Source organism: Ananas comosus, linkage group 3 (genome assembly GCF_001540865.1).
Source record: "Ananas comosus cultivar F153 linkage group 3, ASM154086v1, whole genome shotgun sequence".
NCBI lineage: Eukaryota > Viridiplantae > Streptophyta > Magnoliopsida > Poales > Bromeliaceae > Ananas > Ananas comosus.
In genome coordinates this window covers 15,750,467-15,777,237 of record NC_033623.1, presented here as the reverse complement: position 1 = coordinate 15,777,237, position 26,771 = coordinate 15,750,467, and the positions used below count along the sequence as shown (strand labels likewise).

Here is a 26,771-nt window from a genome sequence, read left to right as displayed (position 1 = left end):
TTAATGTCAGTAAGAACAAGCTACAAAGGGATTTCTTGTCTCAAGCTCTTGAAAACTATTTATCTCAGTAAGAAGAATAAGAATACTAATATCAACTGCATCAACTTCATGGGTACAAGTGGCTACACAAGCATACAGAATTTCAATTACAAATGTATATATTGCCAGACCAAATGAACAATTAGAAAATCATTATTTGTATTTATCCTACTTGTGAATAGTACTAGGGATCTAAACTTCATACTAGTCCCCCGTCAGAAAAATCCTGTATCTTTAGCCATCTAAAGTTCGTAGCGCTGTCACACCAAATCACACCAAATCAAGCCCAGTATGAACCCTTCTGTTGTCAACCCGAGTTGCACAGTAGCTTACCAGTCCAAAGATGCATCACTAAATATTCAAACACATTCGTGGTGCGAATAATATGGAGGAACAGAAATTATTATATGAGAGGCAAATAGGAACATAAATTTAGAACATAGCGAAAGTTATTAAAGCCATCGAATATGATTTTGCTCGCATTGAAGTATGAATCAATCAACCGTTTAGCTAGTTTAAAAAATGCAGTAAACATAAGAGTACAAGCCTACAACCAACACAGAAACTTCTTCCTGCTAATTCTAATTATAAAAGTAAAATACAAAAAAAGGTAACTAATCTCAACCACAGGAAGAAGAAAAGGTAGTAAAAAATGTTATACAATGATCATAACTTTAACAGTGTACTGTTTAACTATGGAAATACTCTATATTTCTCGAGAAAAGATTTGCAAAACGGTGAGTTACTTCAAAAGGAGAAGAACTGTTAAGACAAAAAAAAATCTCTTTCTATATCAGCTTTAGCAAAGCCGCTGAAGGCTTGACATCTTAAGCCCTCCCCCAAAACAACAGCCTGTGACCATTAGAAGCCAAAGAAGCCGAGTTCACTTGCTTTCTCCTTCTCAAAGGTCTCAAAGTACTGATAGATGATGGTCACGGCAAGTAGAATACCGGTGCCAGAACCAATAGCGCCCATGAAATCAGCAAGTACGGTCAATGCCCCAATGCACATGCCACCAAAAGCGGCGGCAGTGGGAATGTACCTGTTCAGCTCCTTCTGCAGGTTCGACTCCCGGTGACCTGGCATCACCATTTGTTGTTCCTATAGAGTGTAACTAAAAATTAGAACATGGGACTAAAAATTTGGGGAATTAATGTTGCACTCGCAAACTCACAATTAAACACAATTAGGTTCTTCCTTTGGTTGGCTATATACAGAACAAGTCAGTTTTGATGTTGATAAAGCAAGTGAAACTTGAACTTATTAGAAGCTTGATAAAGCAGGGAAACTAAAATTTTCGGTCCAAACCACATTGTCCTCTGTTGTCTTGCAAAAGCCATCGATCACTTAAAAGCAACTTCTCAAAACCTCATAAGATATAAAAAAAAGTATTGAAGAAAACAACTCGGAAAACTTAAGGAGACATAACCCAAGATCTAGGGTAATATAACATTTATACCTTAAGCTGCTTTGCCACATCTCTTGCTGATGATCCAGAGACTTCTATCCAAGTCTTCGAGAAAAGTGCACATGCTGACAGCATGAAGATTATATAGAATAATGCATGAAACGGATTTGCGGTCATATCAGCCAAGCTGCGTGGCACGATGCCAAAGATGACAACATTACGCAAAAAAATTACTGGAAATAATTTAAAAAAAAAATCAGGATAAAGGAAAACGAAATTATCATAGAGAGGTTGAACTGTTGAACTGGCAAATCACCTAGATGGGGCTGTTATGTAGTAAGCAAGACCTCCAACCGGAATAGATTGACCAGAATACTCGGAGTCCTTCCATTTGCCCAGAAGATTTACTAAGAAATTGCCACTGTATTTCCTGTATAGCAACTGCAACAAATACGACAATGCAATACTTTTGCTTTAGAACAAGATTAGTATAGTCCCTGATTAGCAGGATATAGTGTTATGGTACCTGAGAAATGAAATATAGGTTAGAAACCAATGCAGACTGCAAAATGATGGGCATATTGGAAGTGTAAAACAGCTTAATCGGGTAAGAGCCTTGCTGTCCACGGGCATTCTTGGATCTCACAGGTAACACAACACGAAAACCTTGGAAGTAGATAACAATAAGGAAAACCAGAACTGTAGCAAGTAAATTTGTCACATTTGGAAGGTTTTGGCGGTAGAAAGCCTCACGAAGGGCTCGAACTTTATCTGACCGAGTTATAAGAAGATGGAATAGGGCGATAACAGAACCCTCAAATTCAGCACCACGCCCACTGTTGATGGTTGTGGGACTAAATGCCTTCCAAATGATATTTTCACTGTATTACAAAAAAAATGAAAAAAATGAAAAATAAGTATCAGTCTTGTCCGGATTTTAGCATCTATACTGCCGCAGATGTGCGAAATTGTATAAGTACTCCTGTAAAGTTAATATTTGCACGCATCTCCCTGAAACCATTTTATTTGCTTTCATGCACCTGCCAGGGGTCTAGATGTAGAGACAGTTTTTCTTTTTAGATGCGGCGGCAGGGGCAAACTCATGATATGGATAGACATACAGTTACCAGCTTTGCACAGGTAATTTAGCATATTGACAGCGGTATATAAGCGAATAAACCATACTATATGATGGAGACAAGAATGAGAAAATTTCAAATATTTACCAGATGTTAGTGGCAATGAACAAGGAGATACCAGATCCTAAGCCATATCCTTTCTGGAGAAGCTCATCAAGGCAAATGACAATGATGCCAGCAACGAAGAGTTGAAGTATAATAAGAATAGCATTCCCAGTTCCTAGTTGGCTGACACTGCCATACATTCCAGATAGAACATATGCAACAGCCTCCCCAATGGCAATCAAGATGCCCAGTAATTTTTGCGCACCATTTCTGAAAAATATACACAAAGCAATAACTAACATCGCATATGCACAGAAAAATTGGTTTTTAATTTTTTATATACCAATTGTTCCGCACCATCATATTAACACTAAAACAATCAAGGAACAAAAGTTACTACCATCACCGAAAGAGGTTCCAAGGCAGATAGTAACAACGAAAAGAATAAGACATAGATTTAAAACTATGCTGAGAAGATTTTCAGAAAGTAGGACACTTCTAACAGACATGCCAGTCATTAGAGAAATTTCTAGTTGCAATATTAACATTTCGGCTGCATTCTAAAATATATGGCAAAATGTTTGGCAAGCAACACTTACAGCAGAGCACGATCCTCACGCACACTGTTGTCAACTTCGATGATCTTTGACCCGACCAACAGTTGCATCACCAGTCCAGATGTTACAATCGGAGTGATACCCAGCTCCATGACAGTTCCACGGTTGGATGCAAGAATAACACGCATCCAATAAAAAGGATCTGCTCCCGTAGTTGAGTGTATGCCATATAAAGGAAGCTGACTGCAGACCAGAAAGATGAAAAGCGAGATCACTGTGTAAATCACTTTTTCCCTGAATGGAATTCTTCGATCTGCACTTTGAACTTCAGGCAAGAATGCCAGAAAAGGTCTAACTAGGTGGAGTACTCTGAAACCTCCAGCCATTTTTCCTGAAACAGGGAAAAAGCACCGATAACCATGAATTAGTGTATAGATACTCAGAATGGGAAAAAGTATTGCTTAATAAAGCTTCAAGAGAAAAGCACACTCTGAAAACTTGACATGCAGTTTCCACCGTCGTAAAACTACTTCCCTAGGAGATTTAATTTTCAAGATTCAGAAATATTTTCTACTCAGCAGAAGGATGGATAAAAGCCAAAATTTAAGAAATTGGAACTTCATTTTTCAAATGAAACAAAGAAAAACAGTTCTATAAAGAAGAGCCTAGCGGATAAATATTAACAGTTTATATACTTAAAGTTTCTTCCAATCTTCTTTCCTAGGGTTTTCAGAGATGACATCAAATAGGACACATTTAGTATGTACATCGAATCATCGATTACTGACTTTTAAACATGATGATATCAAATCCCAAGCAAGAATATTAAAGCCAGGGTTGACAATTGATCAGGTTCAGGTCATTTGAGATTGAATGTCAGCATTGTCCTAAAAGGCACCAACAAAATCCCCACAGTAACCCAGTTCACCCTGTGAGCCTATTACAAAGTCGTGGACCAGAAAAAGATGAAGCAACAATACCAAACGAGGCCTTAGAGAGGTCAAGGAGCAAGTCAAAAATTTTCCTTAGAGGGTTGAAGATTCGTAATGCAATTTATGCATCTTCTAAAAAATCCAGAATCTATTTGGTTGAGATCATGGGCACAGGTAATAAAATCTACCTTTCACGTATTATCAGAACAACTACAAACAAGAAATCATAACAATCACATAATTCTTCCCAATGAAAACATCAAACTCTCCAAAGAAGTCAGCAAATTGACAGCATTATCAAGAGAATCGTCCAACAATAACGACGTAAACCTAAGTTCCTCAACAACCGATTAGCCGATCCAATCGAGAAGATCGTACAAGAAATTTTAGGTCAAAATCAGCGACAAATCACGAGATCGGATCGAATCTAGCAAAAGAAAAAAGAAATAGATTCAGATCCAAATTAAACACGATTTAGGGCATAAGGAGGAGAATCACATACGCGAATCGACGATCTAGGGCCCCAACGAGGGGGATTAAGGGGCGGCGGAGGAGAGAGGTCGAGGAGAGGGTCGAGGAGAGGGAGCGGCACGAAAAACCCTATTTCGCTTTTATTATTATTTTAATTTAATTAGTTCGAAATGAGGGAGTGGATTTGGTAATTTTTGGAATTTGTTATATTAATTAATGCCCTCTTATTTGTTGGTTTCATTACCTCGTGGGCCTCGGGGAAGGACGGGGTGTAACGCGTGACATATGCAACGTATCAGATTTTATCCACACTGTCTAAACATCAATAAAATGTAAAAACTTAGGTAACTTATTATCCCGATTTCATTATTTATTTTTTAAAATTTATTTAATTTGAATTAGTTTGATTTTAAATTTTAGTGTGTTATTTATCTTCATGAATTTTGTTAGTATATTTCATATAACTTTCATAACTGTAGGCTTATTACAATAAATAATTAGTTTAAATTTTTGAGTCAAAATATTATCAACTAATACAAATCAACCAAATTAAAGGTGGGGCAGTAAAATCAAAAAATTGAAAGTTATGTAGTCTTAATTCAAATGGTCTATATTTTAAATAAGTTGTATACTTTATTACATAGATAAAATTATGAATTTTAAAAATTTATTTACTAGGAACTAAAGGGGTATTTTTGGTTCAAATTATGAATAAAAATCTGAATGGAAATGGCAATAATATTTAAAAGATCATTGCTAACTGTGCACTTTAAATGAGTATGTATGTTTTGCATCTCTCATCCAAATGTTAATTGTTATATCTCATCAATTTTTGCATAAATATTAAAAATATAAAAATCTCTATGAATCCTAAAATGATGAAATATAAATCATACATCCTTTTTTGGACTACACATCTAACATTTTCCATTGAAAAAAAAAAACCATTCCACATAAGCCATAACAACGACAGTTTCGACGGGTGACCTGTACCAGTACTATTGCAAAAACAATATCTTCCTTCAATTCACTCTTTTAATGACTGAAACAGTTAGCGCGCTACATTTTCTCAAAAGAAAAAAAAGAAAAAAAAAAGACCTTCCTTCAACACTCCTGTTTTTTAATCCCTTCTGTGTACCACAATCACCCACGGTATATCAACAGATATAGTCCAGGACCCTATAAATCTTAGGATTAATTTTATATATAAATCCCTACAAACATAATAAATTACAAATATATTTTAATAAAATTTAACTTTCATATATTATTTCTGCAAAAAAATCTATTATTTTTAAATATATTCCTATCGTTAGAATTCGTCAAAAAAAATTTATTAACCATAAATAAAATATTTAATTCTAGTTAGTTAATGAGATGAATTGACTTTTCTATCTCTCTATAAATTAATAATTAAAACTTTTGAAAGAATATATTTGTGATGCCAAAAAAATTATTTTATTTTAAAAATAAATAGTATTTTAACGATAACAAATCAGGAAAACATATTTGAAAATATTATGACTTTTATAAAAACAATATATAAAAGTTGAACTTTGTGGAAATATATTTGTAATTCATTATATTTGTAAGGACCTGTATAAAATTAACCCTAAATCTTAATAATCTCCTAATGCATCGACAATTCTATTTAAAATGACATAAAAAAAAACTGAACAATTTTTTTGTATCTTTTATAAGTCTCTCAACTGGAGCAACTGCAACATATTACAAGGCTCATTTCCTACAAGAAATTGGAAAATTTTTAGATGTTTGTAAGAATGTTCCCCCAATAGAAAAGAAAAAATATTTGCCACAGCACTTGATGCTGAGCATCCCCCATTATCCACTGCTTATCGAAATATTTTCCATCTTTTATCCCCAGTCCACAAATAATCTTTTCAATTCCGAACAAAGGCTTTTTTGTATGTGATCTTTTGTAGAAAACAAAGCTGCGTCCTGAATCATTGCACATTTCAATTACCTCTTCGACAATAGAAGCCAAGTTCCGCATTTGCCATATTTTCTCAACATGTTTGCATCAGCTATACGCCGCGGGCTTTTGTGTATCACAAAACAGTATATGAGCCGTTCTAAGTTTTCGGGCACATCAAACGTATTTCCCAGAGGACTTCCAAATTCTCCCTTCAAGTGAAATAACCATAACTGTAACATCATCATGGTACTTCCGTCGGTCCCCTTGAGGTATGTCCAGTAGTTCAAAGAAGTCCATACCTGTAATTGAGAATAGTCAGTCAATGTAAGGTCCTTCAGAAGGGTAAAATTGCATGAATGGTCCCTGTTCTAACCAGGTGTTGCTTATTAGGGCTTGTTTAAGTGAATAGCTCTGCAAATCACAGCATGGCGCAGTAAGGAATGCGTGTCTGCGGAAGCATCTCATGAACGCCAACAATCACTTGACTACATTGGATGGAATGACAATTGTGGAATTCACCAAATGCCTCCGATCACCTGTGAATCTGTGATGCATGTATACACGGTACCGCGCACCATACGTGGTTTCATCTTTCATTCCTCCAATACAATGACATCCGAGCTCACAGATTACACANCATGGTACTTCCGTCGGTCCCCTTGAGGTATGTCCAGTAGTTCAAAGAAGTCCATACCTGTAATTGAGAATAGTCAGTCAATGTAAGGTCCTTCATTGTTTAAGTGAATAGCTCTGCAAATCACAGCATGGCGCAGTAAGGAATGCGTGTCTGCGGAAGCATCTCAATGCAATGCTTTTACATGCATGCGCATGAACGCCAAAGTTACAACAGCACCTCCAACAATCACTTGACTACATTGGATGGAATGACAATTGTGGAATTCACCAAATGCCTTCGATCACCCGTGAATCTGTGATGCATGTATACACGGTACCGCGCACCATACGTGGTTTCATCTTTCATTCCTCCAATACAATGACATCCGAGCTCACAGATTACACACCGAAAGTAGAGCAAAGAGTTGGAAAGTTATTGCAATCCATTAACCCTTAACCCAGGGTCTCAAAAGACAAGGAGAATGTTAAGGCAATAGCCCATTTCACCTCACTAATATTCAACACTTAGTAGGGCACTGGAAGCTTAAAAGCACTTCAGTATATGCACTACAGGGGCAAAGCCATCTATAAAAAGCAGCAAAACTTCCAGGACATGTACAACTAAAAAGTTATCCATAAAATAAACCAACCCAAGCCGACTTATGCGCAACCAATAAACAGGCCCCATAAGTTCATTAAAGAAGATATCATTTTTCATATTCATCCTTTCCCAAGAAAGTTCACCACCAAAGCCCTTGAGCAAGATAACAACCGGTTTTCGGACTAATACACATATGGTCCAAGGCAATGAAACGCATAAAACCCAGATAGACGTATGCTTTTCAAAATTCCTATTTGTTACATGCCTAATCATATTTAGAAAAAGAAATCTTTCTAACTTTACACAAAGGAAAGGGAGCTGCTAATTATGATCACATAAGCAAGCGACACACTACCACGCACTTCATGAACAAGATCCTCAAAGGATTAATCCCAGAGATTTTGTTCAAATAAGTCTATTTGAATCATTTACTTGATGAGACTATGGAAGGAAACCCTTCCCTACGTCCGAACCACCGTCAAGCAGATGACCAGTAAACAATGTTTCTAAACAGTCAGGAACTTACTAAAAGAAAGAAAGAAAGAAGAAAAGCTTACCAGCTTTCTGAGCTGCACGAAAAAGCAGCTCCTCAATTAGACTTTGTGCAGGGTCTCCATCTGGGAACCTCTCCATGAAATTTTCGACATGTAAAACAACTTCCTTATTGCTCAAATACTGATATAATCCATCAGAAGATAGGACCAAAAACTGATCATTTGGGCGCAGCTTATAGTGGCGAAGGGAGGGCGTGCAAGTTATGTAAGGCGCCGTTCCAACAAACTCATTCCGAAACATTTCTAACAATCCATCATTCCACTTCGGCTGCGGGCGACATTAACATCTAGTCAGTCCGTCCTCATACTTTGGATGGTTAAAAATGTGAATAGCTAGAGAAGGTTAAAGAATGAGGGCGAAAAAAGACCAACTATATGGGTGGTCAAATCGAACAAGATCATTATTAGTTTAATGCAGGAAAAGAAGGTTGAGAATGTCCTACAGAAAGAAGCATTAAAAAAAAAAAAAAAAAAACTATAGGACATTAACCTGTTTGAGATACCCAGCCCCAAATGCGCGGGTGACCTTTAGCCGTCCCTTCACTCTTTCATTGACAATGCATTGATCATCATCAGGGTGCTCTCTCTTAATCCTGAGCACCTCCTTCAGAAGCCCAAATGCATATTACGAATTAATATCTTCACAAGAGCTAGATATAAGGTCATAATATGCAAAAGCTAATATTCATTGACATAACGTTCTGATTTTTTTGTATGACATACCATTGGAATGTTTGCGATCATGAGATAGAATCTCTCTATAAAATGATCTGACAGGAGGATAATGCCATAATCTTACTCAGATGAACTCGTTACCTCTTTGATGCTTGTGCTGTGATCTGTTGACAGCTGCAGCGCCCCCAACTCCGTCGCTTCTCTCCTCGACGCCTCGTCGATCTCAACATCGCAGTTACGACCCCCATCGTTACATCCAAACCCGCCATCATCCATTTGCCTATCGACACTACCCCAATCCCTGCGCTGAGCCACGATGGCGCGGCTGTCACCAACGTTCATGACGTACACGTCGTCGTCGCGCATCAGTGCGACGAGCAGGCATGAGCCCATGAGCGCCATCTCCGGATTGCAGTCCATTGCCCGGTCTGTCATCTCCAAGAAGGCGAGCTCTGTGGTCTCCAGGGCTCGAGCCAGGGCTCCGAGAACCAGCCCGTGGTCCGCCACTGCAGGCGCTGCCTTCCGCCGCCGACTGCCGCCGCTGCTGCCGCGATCGGCCACAACCCTGCTGGATTCCTTGGCCTTGTCGTCGGAGGCGTATATCCACCGCGGGAGCCGCACCTTCCGGCCGTCCTTCCTCCAGCTCCCGATGCCGTACCGAAGCTTGGAGAGGGAGAAAGCAAACCGACCCGATCCGGAGAAATCGAGCTCCGCATCGCCATCCCCATCGGCGAGGAACTGCCACAGGGGCTTGGAGACGACTCTAGAATCTTCTAGAACGCTCCCTCTGGTACGACGCTCGTCCTTCTCGAAGCTCGATTCCTGAGGTAGCGGCTCCTCTTCGTCTTCCGCCCAGAAGAGGCCACGGAGCTCATCGAAGACGGAGCGGTAGAGGTTGGCGACGAGGAAATCGGGGGCCTCGGGACCGTTGAAGCCGTCGTAGATCCCGACGAAGAGCCAGCGGTGCTCCTCCGACACGACGATGTGGACACGATCCTCGCCGGCCTTGCCGTGGGCCCACTGGACGCTGCCCTCCGCCGCGGCGGAGCAGTCGGCGGCGGCGGCGTCGGGGAGATCGCCCTTGCGGCCGTTGAAGCTCCGGAGGGGGACGACCCAGGGGCGGTTCTTCTCGGAGAGGCTCCGCCCGAAGAGCGAGGGCTTCCGAAGCCTTCGCGGGAGGCCCCGGCGCTTCTTCTTTACGATCGGGCCGGAGAAGGGGACTTGGTCGAGGGGGCCCGAGAGGGCCCCCCGCTCGATCGGGCCGGAGAGGAAGAAGCCGCGATCGAGCGGCCCGGAGGCGGCGGCGAGCTGGAGGGGGAGGGCAGAGAAGGAGGAGGAGCTCCGGAACCCTGAGGACGCGGCGGCGGAGGCTCCGGAGCCGTAGACGGGGAGGGTGGCGGAGGAGTTGGCGGACACGGAGGCGCCGGAGATGGTCTTGAAGGCCGTCTCCACCGCGGCGGAGCCTCCCCCTCCGCCGCCGCCGCCGCCGCCGCCGGTGCAGGAGGAGGCGGAGGAGGAGCGGGAGTGCGCCGGGGAGGAGGAGCGCACGTAGCAGAAGGAGTGGCCGAGGGTCTCGTCGAGGGGCCCGGGGTCGAACCCTGCCGCGGCCCCGTCCCCGCCTCCGACGCCGCCCCCTGAGGGCCTCACGCACGAGAAGAGGCGGGATGCGCCGCTCCCCATCGCATTTGAATCCTCTCCTCTTTACAAAGCTCTTCCTCTTCTTCTTCCTCCTCCTCCGCGCGTTCGCTCCTCGATCGACGTTTTTATTTGTTATTTATTCAAATTCTTCTCTCTCTCTCTCTCTCTCTCTCTCTCTCTTTCTCTCTTTTGTGCTTTTTTTGGTGATGATAAAAAAAATTAATATTTGGTAGAAAAGAGGAAAAGAGAGTGTTGACTGTTTGAGCTTTGTCCGCTGGTTTTCTGCTCGGCTGAGAAATTCTTCGGTGTAACCGAGTTGTGTCACTTCATTACACGATGACCTGGCGCAATTTGGTGACGTGGCAGAGACAGATACACAGGTCAACGTTGTCTCTCCCCTACGCCCCTGGATCCCGAGAAATCTACGAAAATGGCATCCGAGTTGAGGGGCTGTTTCGTAATTTGCGGCGAGAGCGGAGAATCGGAGAATAGAAGATGGGGGCGGGCCAGCTAACCTACCGGCACCCCTACGGCACGTGTGAACGCATCCCCACATCTCTTCAGTGTAACAAGTTGCATGTCACGAACCATAGGATGACACGTGGTCCCAACTCAACTGTACTTGTGACTCGCATCATGCCAATCTCACGCAAGAGGAATGATGCCAATTGCAACTATAATGCAATAATCTCTCACAAAAAAATTTCTTAAGATTACCTACTGTCTCAAATCGCAAGTGACAAAAAAATTTAGAAAAAACTTTAAAAAAACTCTCCCTCTGTGGTTTCGTACTTTTTACTTTAGTACCTTATAGTTTAAAACATATCAAATTAGTACCATATGGTTTCACACTTTCTCACTTTAGTACTATATGGTTTAAAGTGTATCAAGTTAGTACTCTGTGATTTTATTTTTGTATCAAGTTAGTAACTTGTGGTTTAATTTTTCTCTTTTTATTATCTATTTTGAGATTTTTTTTTCGTTAAATCAGTGACAAAGTTAAAACTAAAGGGTACTAAAATGAATATTCGATAAACTTAAGTAGAGATCTGAAGTATTTTGTATATAATTTAACGAAATATTAAACCACATGGTACTAAAGTGAGAAAGTGCAAAACCACATGATACTAACTTGATACCCTTTAAACCATATGGTACTAAAGTGAGAAGTGCAAAACCACAGAAGGAATATTTGAAGTTTTTCCAAAAATTTAATAATTGAAATTTAAATTTATTTTTGAAAAAAATAATCAAAGCAGATAATATGCTACCTTTCTCTCTCAATAATTTCTAAAGATTATTAATATGAAATTTCTAAATATTATTAATATGGTAACAAACTTATATAAATTTTCATATTTTAAGTATAAATATATTTTAATAATTAATAAGATCGACACTATAAAAATAGATAAGAAAGAAAAGTCCGGCTGTGATATTATCGATAACACTAAGCGCTTGGTGCTACCGAGTTTTCCACCGTTAAATTTAACCCTTTGTTTATTTTTACCCGTTAGATTATACAATTCAATCAATAACTTATTCAACCCTAAAGGGTCCATTATCATCTTAATCGTATATTTTTTTATCCAATAGCATCAAAAACTTGATGCTATTGATAATATTTCAGTTCAAAAAAAAAAAAATGAAAAGATAATATGTTTCTCTCGGCGATATATGAAGCCCATGATTCTCTAGAGTGCATAATCTCATATAGTAATTTAAACACTGCTATCTAATCTCAAAAATTGGATACTACCAATCTTAAGAGTGTAACAGTGTAGTACGTGGCCGTTGCACAGAAGATCACCATCTCGTTCTTTTCGCGTGCCGCATGAAAAATGTTTCCCTCCCTCCACCTACGTCTGAAAGAAATAAAAGAAAACGTACTTGGCGCCCTCAAAACTTGAAAACAAATTTACGAAACGGCTCCCAACCCGTTTCACGTGAACAACAACAACTACACGATATGGGGTCGCATTGGATTCCAACAGCCTCTCTGCAAGTCAAATTCGGGTTTCAGACACGCATAATAGGATAGGGCCGCGTCTTCCGAAATCCGTTTCCGTTGTTTCCTCTGTACTTACGCTTCGTTTCCGAGGGTAAGGTTAAATTCCGGGAAACGAGCGGGGGAAACGACAATAAACTCGGAACTCGACTCTCATGGAGCGCTCGCGCTCTCTCTCTCTCACATCACATGCAAGCAAAGTCTAAAACGTACGACACCTGCTCTCCAACACCCCAACCAATTACAAAACATTAGTTTATAGGCAAATAGGCCCCTACAAAGAAAAATAGGCTCAAGTGACTCACAATGATACCACTTGTCCTGAGAATGTACCCGAATCAAGTAAAAGCACTGCTACATACACAGACCTAAATATGGTGTAAATATTTTATTTTATCATTCACCAATCTTATTAATTTATCTTTCAATATTAAAATTTTTAAATATATAAATTTTTAGATGGATAAATGTAAAATATACACCCTAGTAATAAGATGTGGAAATTGAAATTATTGGTACGCAAACAATAGTAGAAAAAAGCGACTTGTATACCAAACAGTAAAGTATAAATCGTACACTTTTTCAATCCAAAAAATTAACATTTTTTAATTTTCCGTATTAAAATAATTGATAAGATTAATAAAGATAAATTAGTAAACTATAAAATTTATACCCAATGAATATGTGTAGAGATAACATTGGTCATTGGTTTTTACACCATTATAGTTAGTAGTACCCGGTTCTTAATAGCTTTTGGTGGATTCTAGTGTGGCCATAATAGAGTCACACTCCATTGAAAAGGAAATGAGGAGGCAAGGGAAGGAGGGGAGGCAAGAGGCGTGGGTCCGACGAGGCAGCGTCAGAGTCAAAGGGGTTGACCGGGCAGGAAAGTGTGGGGGCCTACTAAATTGGAGAAATTATGGCCTGCATCCGGCGTATCGGAACGCCTGATTCATCGTACCCAATTTTTATTTTTAATAATAATCAATATTTTAATATAAACTTTAATAAGACAGATGCAGTTTACACAATTTAAAGGATCTATAATTTACACCCATAAGAAATCAATATCTAAAACTTATTTTTTTTATGTATAGTAAAATACATCTAACAAGTTAATTCTTAAAATTAATTTTGAAGTGTCATTGCATTTAGTATAGCACATGAAATGTACATGTACACCTGGTGCAGGAAATAATTTCTCTCAGGGAGGGGATTTTGATATAGGAGGTGTGCAAATGGGAACAATGCTACTTTTGTCCGCATCCCACCAGAAACGTTTGCCAAAAGGTCCAATCTATTATATTGGACTACTATCAGGGATTGGGGAATCTTGGACTTTTGCTGGTCTCCTAATCTAAAATAATAGATACAGATTGAAGACTCCAAAAATCAAGTACTTCTTTATGAAGGAAACACGACTTGCTTCAAATCTCAATACTCTATAAACTAGTCTAGTCCAGCTAATATTAGTCCGAGAATGAAAAATAGAGTTCTATTATGGGTCTTTTAAAATGTCATATTTATATATTATTAATGCATTGAACAATATAATATAGCAGAGGTGCTTAATTGGTTGATACCCGTAGTTTGAGAATATAACATAAATCATCAATAGTCTATAAAAATGATACTCTTTTAGAGAGATTCAAAGCATTTTTTAAAAATATATAATAAAAAGAAGATGCTTTTGCAAGACACGTAAATACGAAACGGAACCACAACTAAAACGAAAACATAAATAATTCAATGTAATCCAAAATGGCAAAAAAACTTAACTACTGAAAACCCATCTGTCAGCACCAGCTATAGTACAACTATAATCAATGATTTCTAATTGTTTTGACTAATTGATTTATACGAAAAAAAAAAAAAAGAAAGTTTCAAAAGATTATATGCAATATAGAAACATCTTTTGGATGCTCTGAACCACATTCCGTGGTTTACTCTTCAAACCTTAAGACTAAATGTGATCTAATTTCATACGTAGGTAAGAAGATGCATGAAGTAATACTAGTGCGTGTTCCTTGAAAAAGAATGTTAATTTGGCAAATGTTCAGACAAGTGTTCAGAAAAGGTAATGACAAAAAAAAGGAGCAAATTTCCTTTCCCACCTTTTTTAGTGACCGCTTTATCTGTACCTACTTCGAAAAATTTGTCATGTGCTAAATTCCCGAAGTTCAGTTTCTACAAAACTTAAATTTCACAGCAACCCAGTGACCGTTCACATATCATTTTCCAACTTCATTTTCATGTTGGAGCCTACATTGCATACGAAACTTAAATGCAACAATGAATTAATGATGCCCGTCTCATACTGATATCTATATCATAGTTATCTAATGTCTATGCTACACTCTGCGATCAATACCACAAAATTTCAGAAACCGGCGATAGTTAGACTCGCTGCTAGGGTGGTAGTTTTTTTTTTTTTTTTTTTACTTCCAAATACGTTCACTCTTGGTTTCCCTTCAAATAAACGAATTTCCCTAACTTATTAACAAATTAAAATTCAAATCCAAAAAACGCCTAACTAATGGTGAGCAATTATGCCTTAATTTATTAACCAATTAAACTGCAAATCCATAGAATATGAGAGTCATTAAAATAACTAAGCAGATAAGCTGAGGATCAATTATTTAAGTTAAAACATTGACTAACCTTAAGATAATCCAGCACGCTATCCTTGGACAGAGAACAGCCTCTGACGAAGACGGATAGAGCTTCAAATCTCCAGCTGAAAAAATAGATGTGAAAGTCATAAATAACTGAGCTCAGGATATATTATCTACATTTATAACTAAACGGTAACATAACTATGTACCTCCTTGCAAAAGTTAAGAGATTCGCATGCTTATCTCAGACATGATCTATCCAGCAGGCGGTCTTAATACCTGTTTGATCCAGCTTCTGATACAGTTTCAGAAAAGTATGAGCCAGGAGTGTAACAACTATGATTGAAATTTGGAATGAGCATGTGGGGCACATGAAAGCAAAAGTTCTAATTCCAAGCATATGCTCAGACTATTTCTAGGATGTGATATAGCACATTTTAGTAAAAAATATACTTCAAACAACTCACCTAAATAGCACTGATAAAAAAGCTCTAGCAAAGCCAATCCAGCCCTTAAATTTGCCTAATTGATTGATTAGTCCCCCTCACTGAAGAACATGACACCTATAGAAGCACCCCACTAAATTGCGAAGTATAAAGGGAAATTGATTCACTTCTATAACTAGAAGTTGCCATCAAGGAAGCACAAAAACACGGACCTGCAAAAAAGAAGACTCAAGGAAGGCTTCTGCGACGCTTCTGCACAAAATGGTTTAGCTGCAATTCTGTGAACATGCACAACTTTACTATGATCAAGTTTATTACTATAAATTCATTTAAATACTATAAAAAACAGCATAGTACAAAAATTGCACATATTTTAAAAAAGCTTGAGTGTCTGTGGAGAATATTGGAACAGTCCGTTGTTAGTAGTTGAAAATTGATTCTTGAAGGTCATAAAATTGACAATGTCTAGCTCACGGAATATATCGCCATTAGTGAACCATTGAACTGTTAGTGGTTCTCCTTGTATAATGGAGCTATAATCACTATACAAACTGTAAAATAAAGTTGTATAGCTGATAACTAACAAGATTGCATTATCAAAAAGAGAGCTAGTGGAGAATGCATTACATGAGAACTGAAATTTGTAGAATTAATCTTTCTAATCCTGTAGCATGTATGAGAGAATGTGAGGTTAGAATTAGGCCCAACAACAGCGACAAGAATTCGTATATGCAAATTATTACTGTACAGAGAAAGAGATTACCTATAATAAGTTAATACTTTAGTCCCTCAATAGAAGTTCCCAACACTCGGCCATCACATGCCAGCACTCACTAGTGCATCTGAGAATGTTAACCAAGTACATATGAGAGATTAATACAAATCCTATGTTTTCATATTGTGATATTAGAACTGATGAAACTTGCAAAATATAAAGAGATAATAAACATTACTTACAGGTGTAAGGTCCACCAAACTGTCCCACATAGACTGCAGGACAAAGAATGGCAAGTTTTATTCCTCCCATATGAAGGCCATGGAAGGTGGTGACAAATGTTGATCCTAGGAACTTGTCATTAACTAGAATCAGGTTTGCATGAGTGTTACATCACTTGGACAACATGGCAAAATAAGTCAAAGATATACCTAAAAGTAAGGCACTAAAAAGTAGAAAATATATAGATATTCAAAAAAAGTGGATCATACCAGTTGTGGCTTCTTTCATGTTAATAAGTTTGCGGCATAACCTCCTAAGCATAGTTGTATGTTACGCAAGCAACATATGGGGAAAATCATAATAATGAAGAGCTGCACCAGAATAACTCTTAACCGATTACCGTTTTACAAATGTTTCAAAAGTCACCAAGAAAATAAAAAAAGATAACATCATTGCTGACCATTTCATTTTCATCAAGGGAATGACAGTGGAGAAATCTACCAATATGATGTCCGATAAAGCCACAAAATAAGCATGCAGAAAGCACAAAAAATAAAAACAATGAAGATAAGCGCATACAACATGAAACCAAAAGAAAACATCGCGAGGCAGGAAACATACATACGCTTTATCTGGGGTGCAGACCTGAAGAGACATGAAAGCCTCTATCAACAGCACTACTTGACATTGTTTGTTGAAATTGCAAAGACAAAAAAAAAAATATGCATGAGTTTATTATCTATGCCATTAAGTTGAAAAGAAACTTTAAAATTTCAATGCAGACAAGAGAAAATGATTTTACATCCTATTTTTCTCCTCTCTTCTCTCATTTTGTCCCAATCTTCTCAAAGCATCAATTTTCACCATGACGCTAAGAGAAAAATGGGCATTGTTCCCATGGCAAACAAACACAATTGCAGCATCAACAGTCAATCTTTTTGCCCTACCTACACCAAAAACAAGATTATTTATTTTGACTATAAAAATTTCAAGACTGTTAAACAACAAAGAAACATTGCTTTCTAAACAGAATGGCAAGAAATCCATCATTTATGTTAGCATAACTCACTCATTTATGAATCCTTGGACAAGAATTTTCTGTGTTTAGATCTTTTGAGATATTAAAGAGGACAAGGAGAACCCTCCTTAGTTCATTACTCCACAAATTATTCACATAATCATCAACTATTGACATCTTCTTCCAAACGAATGAAAGATTTTTATTCTGATTGGAGCTAAAATGATCAAAAGGAAAAAAAGCAAAGTAGAAGATGAACCGATTTTTGGAAATTAGTATGTCCCACTAAAAAGGAATGAAGAAATGACCTTTCACAAGGGACATCTGTCATATTCTCTTAACATAATAGTCCTCAGAGTTTCTGTCCATTATAAAACATAAAAAGCATCCATAAGGAGCAAAGTAAAAGAATCTTGATGATATTTCGTAATTATACATAAAGTATATAGCCACGACACATTGTGTTCCCTAGTGCGATCTTCTTATTCTTGATAAAATCTCAAGGGGCTGTTTGGTTCAAAGTTTGTAACATTCTAGAAATGTTGTATATTCTATACTTGAAACGACAAATTTGTTACTAACGTATCAAACAACTTGTGTTGGGAGGTTGTTAAGAACTAGTATATTTTTATTAGTGGATTAATAGTGATTCCCACCTCCTAACTCATGATAATCTAGTATTCCTACCATCAAGGAATCTACAATGATTTACTTCTTCACTAACACCTTTAACTACTACCCAGTTAGAGTTGAATGATAATAATTTGAATATTTTTAATAGAAAATATGAAGGATTATGGAAATATACAAACCGCGAACCAAACGGACCCTAAGTATAATATTTAATCTCAATGGATCTACAGTCACGAAATGATAGAAGGAACTAGCAGAACATTGCTTTTGGAATCAATCCTTTTGGGAAATACAATCACTCACATGAACTTCTAATTGCCTCCACAACAAGTGATTCACATAGTTTTATACTGCCCAAAATTCAAAAACTCAAAGAAAAATCAAGAGCGTATCCATCACAATTACATGTATGCAATTCCATAAAAAGAAGAAGAAGAAGAGCATTTATTTTAATATAAACAAATCAAGAAAACACAACGACATCCTACATTGCAGCTTATCAACATCAAAAGACGCAATTAACAGCAAACGTAGAAGAGATAGGGCAAACGAATCACAAATTACACAACCAAGTACAGTAAGAACCGATCTGAGAACATATCTTCCGCGAGAAAAGAAGAATTACAAAGATTACGTTCAAACTAATACGATTAATTTAACGTAAACGAATCAAAAGAACACCACAACATCCTGCATTGCAACTCATTTTCATCAAAAACGCAGTAAACACATCAACATAGAAGAAATCGAGCAAATAAATCACAAAATTACACAATCGAGAACACGAAGAACCGATCTGTGGACAAAATCCTATGCAAGAAAAGAAGAATTAAAAAGATAAAGGAGAGAGATCAAAGGAAAAGGGTCGATGGATCCCTCGATTTGGACGGATAATCGTGATCTTTCGCTTAGGGTTTGTAATTTCCCACCACCTCCATCGCCGAATAGGCGACGAGCTTCGTCGCCGAGGAGACCACTGAGTAGCTTTTATATGCTGAGGGGTTAAGGGGATCGGATCGGCCTGGTATATATAGTCCCCGAGGTTACAACGGTCCATTCAACCGGCTGGAAACCGGTTTAGTTTAAATCCAAAACCGACTCCGAGAGGTAATTCGACCGTTGTAATATATATACTTGGTGATCAAAATTTGAAAAGCACATTTCACTTCTGTTCGAGATTTCAGTTTTGGGTGGTTGTATTGGTCAAAACTGTTAGCTTAAATGGGCCAATATCCTATCCCTTGATGAGAGGCTAATTTGGATCGAGTCACGTTCAAAATGGCATGAGACTAAATTGAGTCGAGTCATATTCAAAATAATGTGACACTGATAAAGTTGAGTCTCAATCAAGATTCGTAGACATTATATCCATACGCTTTAAGATACCGTTTGGTTTCGATATAAGCAAGAACTAGTTATTCCAGGGATAGGTACAACTATGGGGATAAGAAAAATAGTGTTTGGATAAAAATTGGGTTGTTCCCGAAAATAAGACCAATTTTAGATAGTTTTATATAGAAAATAGAGGTGTTGGTGGAAATAACTGAGAACTACTATTCTCGGATAAAAAATTAGCGTTTAAATATAAAGGGGGAGATAAGGACCTATTTCTATTCCTATCCCCTAACCAAACGCTGCCTAAGTAAATTCATTATGTATTTCTAACGGCTCGAGCTTTTGAGATTAATGATTTCGAAAAAAAATTGAAAAACAATTGGCCTTTCGTTTTGCAAGTAAACATATAAATTCATCGAGTTTGTCTGGCTTCACTTCTTTGGCTCCACTTCTGCTGTGCACTAGCACAAAAGTAGGGCCAACATTCATTCCACTCTTGAGGATCGACTTTATTAACGTTAAAATAGAAAAGCGAAAACGAAAAAACCTTTCCTGCCATGTACTTCGCATATTTCACATTATTATGAGTGTAACACCCTTTAACCCCATCTTCAACAAGCAAAAAAAAGATAAAGAAACACAACAAGGTTTTATCAGCAGGAAATTAGAACAGCCGTAAACCCAGCTGATGACACGCAATGGACGATTTCGTTGGCCCAACTCTGATCGGGTCACTTGTCTCGCCAATCGGAGAAGACTGATATTTTGAAATAAGGGGCTCCGAATATTTCTTACTGTCAGCTAACACTCCAGGCAAGGAATTCAACTGTACACATTGCTAGGCGTTTAAGTTTACAAACCATATTATGAAACAGTAGTAAGCATCAAATCCAAGCCACCACAATATGAAACAATAGCATCACAGTATCTTCAAAAGCAGAAGAAAAGTTTCATTGGCTAACTGCCGATATTCTCCAAAGAACAAGGCGAGGGTTGAGCGTCGGGAGATTGAGTGTACGATATGGAGATCAGCTTCGATCTATATTCTTCTTTCCCTCCATTGCAGTTACTGTCCACCGAGTTGGCGTATGTTGAGCTAACTGCTGTTTGGTCCGAGTTAAGGGTCTTCCCTGGAACAGATTGTGAGATTGCTATTAAAGACTTGCGTGTGCTTTCTTGAGCAAACTCAGTCGCAGGTCCAGTAGACGCCATGGAAATTTACAAGCCTGCAATCATCAACCCAGAGTTAGAAAAGACTCCCACAATACGGTAAGATAGATGCATGAATTGCAAAATAAAAGAAACTTGATGGAGGAAAAACACATTTATATTTCGTTCTGATTCTAATCAGTTGAGCAAAAACATACATAAATCTAAAGACATCATTAAAGAAACCCATGAGATGTACACTCATTTATCTTTCAGTTACATGACTCTTTTGTGATCAACCAAAATAGAAACATCCTTTTCTGTGTTCGTAACTGCTCACAGCAAACTAGAACGGTGATAATTAAATGTACTCCAATGGATTTTTTTTTTTTTTTCCCGTGTCTGTGCGTGGCTATGCCTTGTGCGTCGCTCTTTTACAAATGGCAGCAATACCCAGACCTCATAATTGAACACTTAAAATGTTAGGAACTAATACACATTTACTTCAAGAAACTATTTGCACGCATATCAGTCCCGAGCTTTCTATAGAATCGCTTCCCCTTTTGCTCTGCTTTATCCTTACTAATCATAAATCACAAAGGAGTTACATCCTGCGGTGAACAAAACCTAGCCCCAGTTAACACAACATTCTCGCCTGGTACTAACAATATATAGAAGCCTCTAGAATTCCCATATATTCTTTAAACAAATATAGAGGCTACAAATTCGCACAATTAAACCGGGAGCTTTCAACTCTCACTTCCAGGTCAAACTTTATCTGCAATTGATTGCCCTAAGTATGATATTGCACGAATTCCCACTTCCGTTTTTTTTTTTTTTTCTTAACATTTGTTTCGATTAAAACTATCTCCTGATGATTAAACAAAAAGACTCCTCCCTCGATTCATCGAGTTTTAGAATCCTATTCAACTTCATTATTCACAATTTCTACACAAGCCAAGGTAAAAATATAGGCAGAGAATCTTACTTACTCTACAATAACAAGCACTCGTTATTTCTAGAAGTAACTTCGATTTCTACTCAAAGTACAAAACAGAAAAACTATAAAATGACAAAATGCCCTAATTTACTAAATCAATGACCCCATGAAACAAATCAATCTCTCATCATCCCAACAAACCCTAAGCGACACCATGCTACCTCACAGCAGCAATAAGGAGGGGAAAAAAACGAAGTAATCCACCACCACATCTACAGCCACAAATTAAGAACTAGAAACAGGAATTTAGGGTTTGGGAGCAAGAAATTGGCACTGTCCATACATGGCATCGGAAGAAAAATGAAAAAAAGTACCAAATTAATTGATGAAAACGCCGAGAATATGAACAACGAATTAGAGGAGATCGGAGAGGAATCACCAAACCTTTCTTTTTTTACTTCTTATTTTTTGAGGGGGAGGTGATGAGAGCTATGAGAGGATGGAATCGAATGGAACGAAAAGGGGGAAGTGTATCGAATTGCTACGTTGACCTTTTTCCTAATAAATCAACGTCTCATCTCTCTCTCTCTCTCTCTCTCTCTCTCTCTCTTCTCTCTGCACCAGGCGGGCCCGCCTCCCCCTTTCCTAAAATTGGATAAGGACACGCCACGTACTCTTTTTTTTTTTTTTTTTTTTTACTAACTTGATACAAAAATAAAACCATAGAATACTAATTTGAAAACTTCAAATACCCCGTGATTTCGCACTTTTTTTATTTTAGTATCATATACTTTAAAATGAATTAAATTAGTACACTGTAGTTTCGCACTTTCTTATTTTAGTATCATGTGGTTTAAAGTGTATCAAATTAGTATTCTATGGTTTTATTTTTGTATCAAGTTAGTACCCTATAGTTTAAAGTGTATCAAGTTAAACTCTATGGTTTCATTTTGGTATCAAATTAGTACCGTGTAGTTTCATTTTTTTCTTTTTATTATTCCTTTCGGGGTATTTTTTTTGCTAAATCTGTGACAAAGCTAAAGCTAAAGGGTACTAAAATTTTTTCGATAAACCTAGATAAGGTATCTGAAATTTTTTTGTATATAATTTAACGAAATATTTTGCCACAAGGTACTAAAGTGAGAAAGTGCAAAACCGCAGGGTACTAACTTGATACACTTTAAACCAAAGGGTACTCAAGTAAAAAATTGTGAAATCACAGTGTACTAATCTGATACACTTTAAAGCACAGAATACTAAAGTAAAAAAGTGCGAAACCACAGGAGGTATTTGAAGTTTTCCTTTATTTTTTTTTTTANGTTTAAAGTGTATCAAGTTAAACTCTGTGGTTTTATTTTTGTATCAAATTAGTACCGTATGGTTTTATTTTTTTCTTTTTATTATTCATTTCGGAATATTTTTTTCGCTAAATCAGTGACAAAGCTAAAGCTAAAGGGTACTAAAATTTATTCGATAAACCTAGGTAGGGTATCTGAAATTTTTTTTGTATATAATTTAATGAAATATTTTGCCACAGGGTACTAAAGTGAGAAAGTGCGAAACCGCAGGGTACTAACTTGATACACTTTAAACCACAGGGTACTAAAGTAAAAAATTGTGAAATCACAGTGTACTAATTTGATACACTTTAAATCACAGGATACTAAAGTAAGAAAGTGCGAAACCACAAGGGGGTATTTGAAGTTTTCCTTTATTTTTTTTTAATTTGAGATAAAAATGTAGGGAGATCCCTCAACTACAAGCTATTTTGACATGGCTTCTTTACCTTGCATTTTTTCATTAGTTTGATACCTTCTCAATTTTTAATTATTTATATTTTAAGTTATTCTCTTAAAATAACACCAGCGTATTTTAATTTTTTAAAACAATTTAAGGTAAATATGTACGGAGATCCCTCAACTACAAGCTATTTTGACATGGATTCTTTACCTGCCATTTTTTCATTAGTTCGACACCTTCTCAATTTTTAATTATTTATATTTGAGTTATTCTCCTAAAATGAATTACAAATTCATTAAATAACAGCCCCTTTACCTTATTGAGTTAACAAAAACTTACCGTTCTATCGATTAAAAAAGTGTTTACAACAGTTAAATCAAAACAAATTACCATTAAATTCTAACAAAATTACTAATTGAATTGATAGAAATAATTTTAACGAAAAAAAAAAAATCAAAGATCGAGAAGGTGTAAATAAAAATATATATATACACAGTTAAGAGGCCTATTGCATTGGCCTATGGTAAAAGAGATCGTTCCCATTTTCGACCCCAAAATAGGTAAAGCTAGTGATCATGTATCAAATTTTTCTGCATTCGAACGATTTTACTGTAATATTATTTTTTGAGAGATAAGTAGCACGCTACCCGTTTCGTTTATTTCATTTAGAAATAAATTTAGCTAAAAATGTGAATCAATTAGGATTCGAACTTTCGTAACTTAGCTAAAATTGTGAATTAATTAGGATTCGAACTAAGAAAAAATATTTTTAAACCTTATGTGGAGATGCGGGGTATCGATCCCCGTACCTCTCGCATGCTAAGCGAGCGCTCTACCATCTGAGCTACATCCCCACATACATTATAATCTTCTTAAGATACCAAAAATATTTGATGTAGTTGGTTTAATGTTATAACAAATGGATGTGCTCTTGGGTTCAATAGCTTTTGTCATGTGTGTGAAATACAGGAAAATTCCTCATCTTGAACTAGTGAGTCTGTGAGTGTTAGCTCTTTCAATTTTTTTACTTATTTCCGAACTAATTCCCCCCCAAAAAAAATGTCACAAATAGCTGGTGGAATATAGTAGAGAATTAATAAGCAAGTGGTAATATCATAATCTAACTTATTTATTTATTTATTTATTTATAAACGTATGGATTAGTCTCTATACTTTCATCATGTTGCTAGTTGATTCTTGTTTGTTCTAAATACAAAATATTTTAATTTCTGATTTTTTTTCTATTGAAAAAAACAACCATTATATGATTATATCCTTTTAACTTATAAAGTAAAAGGCATATTTTGGTGGTTTTCACTGTAAGTGGAATTAAAAGGCGCTTTTTAATTAAAGTTATATGCTTTTTGCCACTATGAAAAAGCTCAGTAATCATTTTTTCGTAGACAATATAATTAAAGTACTTAATATTATTGTATTATAAAGTATAGGACCAAGTTGTATTATCTGGCTATTCGTACATTTTTGCTCTTTGATTATTCATGAAAAAGGACAAAGCAGATGTAATTAATTATCAGTGCGTGTAGAAATTTTTTTGCAACTAGCCAATATTAGTATAAACCAGTTGGGTTGAGGAGATAAGATGAAAAATACTACAATTATTTTACATAAAAGGTCAAAAAGAATAATAATTATTTACAAATTTTAATAAGATTAAAATATTTGATTAGATTTGAATGGTAACAGTTGAAATAGAAATTACTGTGTAGTCACTTTGGTTGTGTTTGGTTGGAAGTCGGAATCGGTATCGAAATTGAAATAAGAATAAGTTGGAAATGAAATCGGAATAATTCATTATCTCATTCTGTTTGGTTCGCCACCTGAATCAGAATCGGAATGAACCATTCTCATTGTTGGTATTTGGTTCAGATAGATATTAAAAACGTAATCAAATTAATATTTAAATTTTATCTTTATAATATATTAGTTTAAATTCAAACTAAAATTTAAATACTAAAAATATATAAAAATTTTTTAAAATAATATCTAAATTTTAAATATATTTATTCAAAAAAATTAAAATTTGAAATTGAACGGATAATTCAAAATATAAAACTAAATTTCAATTTATTCAAATTTAAACTTAAAATTATAATTTCAATTTCAATTTGAATCCATAAATTTAATTTAAATTTTAAATAAATTTGAATAAAACTTTAGATTTTAAATTTAAATTCAAATTTATAAATTAGATTTGAATGCTTGATTGAATTTTAATTTTTAATTTAAGTTTAAATTAAAATTTAAATTTATAAATATAATTTTTAAACTTAAACTTATATTTTAATTTTAAAAATAAGCTTAAAAGTTAAATTTAATCCAAACAAATCCAATCCGTCCGGATTCAATTTTCAATCCGATTTTCTAGGCCGGATTGAAAAAAGAGATAATTGAAGAAATTCTCATTCACCCGGGAATCGAAATCAGAATGAAAATCTCGTATACCAAATACGGACAAACGGATTTGTTCATTTCGATTTCAATTTCAGAGTTAAAAAGAGACAAACCAAACATGAGATGAGTTTTGGCTCCCTTCCGACCCAATAAGTTAGCGGGTTAAACTTCTTATGTTAAGAAGGGTATTCAATACGATTAATCATAGTGATTTACGATTAATCTTTAATTTATATAATTTGATTAAAAAAAAAAAGTAATTCGATTAGTTTAGATGTCAATCAAGGCCCAGACATAACTCGCGCCGATTCGATCTAATCGGGTCGGGCAAGGATCAAAATTGTAAATTTTTCATGGGGTCAAAAAAGTTTGGACACCACTCAACTATAGGCCTGAACTTTTCTTTTTCTTCATTAACTTTTGAATTGTAATTAATCAAATCCACAATTCAGTCACCTTAAAAAGGTGTTTAAAATGATTAAATTGAACAAAACCATAACAAAATCGCTATTTAGTTGATGAAAGTAATGTACATGTATCTATAATTGAAAGGTCTCAATCAAACCCCTGTTTCGAAATGACCTTCAAAATGACCGAGAGGCCATTATGAAATTTATTTATTTATCCTTTTACTTTTCCATGGAAACAGATATAGAAATCATATTCCAAATTTCCAATTTCCAACAAGGCCTGTAGTGATTTTCCAGGCGATGTCAACATAATATATATATATATATATATATATATATATATATATATATATATATATGATATGAGTGCGCTAGAATGCTTATGGAGCACGGAGGACTCCGTGCTTCCACTTTGTTTTCGATATTCAGACTTTCGAATCGACGATCGCTCCGTTAAACTTGATCTAAAGTATTTGAAGTATCTAGAAAATAAATTTTACATTTTCTATATCATTTAC

The 26,771-nt window shown here is 36.4% G+C and overlaps 3 protein-coding genes, 1 long non-coding RNA gene and 1 other non-coding gene across 10 annotated transcripts; all 5 read right to left on the bottom strand.

Moving 5' to 3' along the window:
- Positions 530 to 4,769, bottom strand: LOC109707494 (protein transport protein Sec61 subunit alpha-like). Of its 2 annotated transcripts, none has more exons than XM_020228785.1 (7): positions 4,623 to 4,769; positions 3,231 to 3,579; positions 2,674 to 2,901; positions 1,974 to 2,328; positions 1,764 to 1,888; positions 1,499 to 1,634; positions 530 to 1,140 (listed from the first exon to the last, which is right to left on the bottom strand). In XM_020228785.1, exons 2-7 carry the CDS (start codon positions 3,572 to 3,574, stop codon positions 901 to 903), a joined length of 1,428 nt encoding a protein of 475 aa, XP_020084374.1. In that variant the 5' UTR covers positions 3,575 to 3,579; positions 4,623 to 4,769; the 3' UTR covers positions 530 to 900. The 2 variants fall into 2 exon arrangements, with proteins under 2 accessions (XP_020084374.1, XP_020084375.1); XM_020228786.1 differs by lacking the exon at positions 4,623 to 4,769 and adding an exon at positions 4,451 to 4,543.
- On the bottom strand, positions 6,253 to 11,321 carry LOC109707493 (probable protein phosphatase 2C 26). 2 transcript variants are annotated; one of them, XM_020228783.1, is made up of 4 exons: positions 9,114 to 11,312; positions 8,788 to 8,901; positions 8,301 to 8,565; positions 6,253 to 6,826 (listed from the first exon to the last, which is right to left on the bottom strand). In XM_020228783.1, exons 1-4 carry the CDS (start codon positions 10,650 to 10,652, stop codon positions 6,702 to 6,704), a joined length of 2,043 nt encoding a protein of 680 aa, XP_020084372.1. In that variant the 5' UTR covers positions 10,653 to 11,312; the 3' UTR covers positions 6,253 to 6,701. The 2 variants fall into 2 exon arrangements, with proteins under 2 accessions (XP_020084372.1, XP_020084373.1); XM_020228784.1 differs by lacking the exon at positions 6,253 to 6,826 and having other exon boundaries at positions 8,550 to 8,630; positions 9,114 to 11,321.
- Positions 11,980 to 19,253, bottom strand: LOC109707286. 3 transcript variants are annotated; one of them, XR_002215455.1, is made up of 12 exons: positions 17,943 to 19,253; positions 17,419 to 17,563; positions 17,238 to 17,293; positions 17,077 to 17,113; positions 16,886 to 16,987; positions 16,637 to 16,790; positions 16,443 to 16,521; positions 15,892 to 15,957; positions 15,701 to 15,796; positions 15,443 to 15,528; positions 15,280 to 15,355; positions 11,980 to 12,475 (listed from the first exon to the last, which is right to left on the bottom strand). It is a non-coding gene; the product is annotated as an uncharacterized LOC109707286 (long non-coding RNA). The 3 variants fall into 3 exon arrangements; XR_002215454.1 differs by lacking the exon at positions 11,980 to 12,475 and having other exon boundaries at positions 14,323 to 15,355; XR_002215456.1 differs by lacking the exon at positions 11,980 to 12,475 and having other exon boundaries at positions 14,323 to 15,355; positions 16,637 to 16,759.
- On the bottom strand, positions 20,141 to 22,282 carry LOC109707059. 2 transcript variants are annotated; one of them, XM_020228125.1, is made up of 2 exons: positions 22,136 to 22,282; positions 20,141 to 20,828 (listed from the first exon to the last, which is right to left on the bottom strand). In XM_020228125.1, the coding sequence occupies exon 2, from the start codon at positions 20,812 to 20,814 to the stop codon at positions 20,560 to 20,562; it is 255 nt and encodes an 84-aa protein (XP_020083714.1). In that variant the 5' UTR covers positions 20,815 to 20,828; positions 22,136 to 22,282; the 3' UTR covers positions 20,141 to 20,559. The 2 variants fall into 2 exon arrangements, with proteins under 2 accessions (XP_020083714.1, XP_020083715.1); XM_020228126.1 differs by having other exon boundaries at positions 22,066 to 22,269.
- Positions 24,213 to 24,285, bottom strand: TRNAA-AGC. Its single transcript has one exon. It is a non-coding gene; the product is annotated as a tRNA-Ala (tRNA).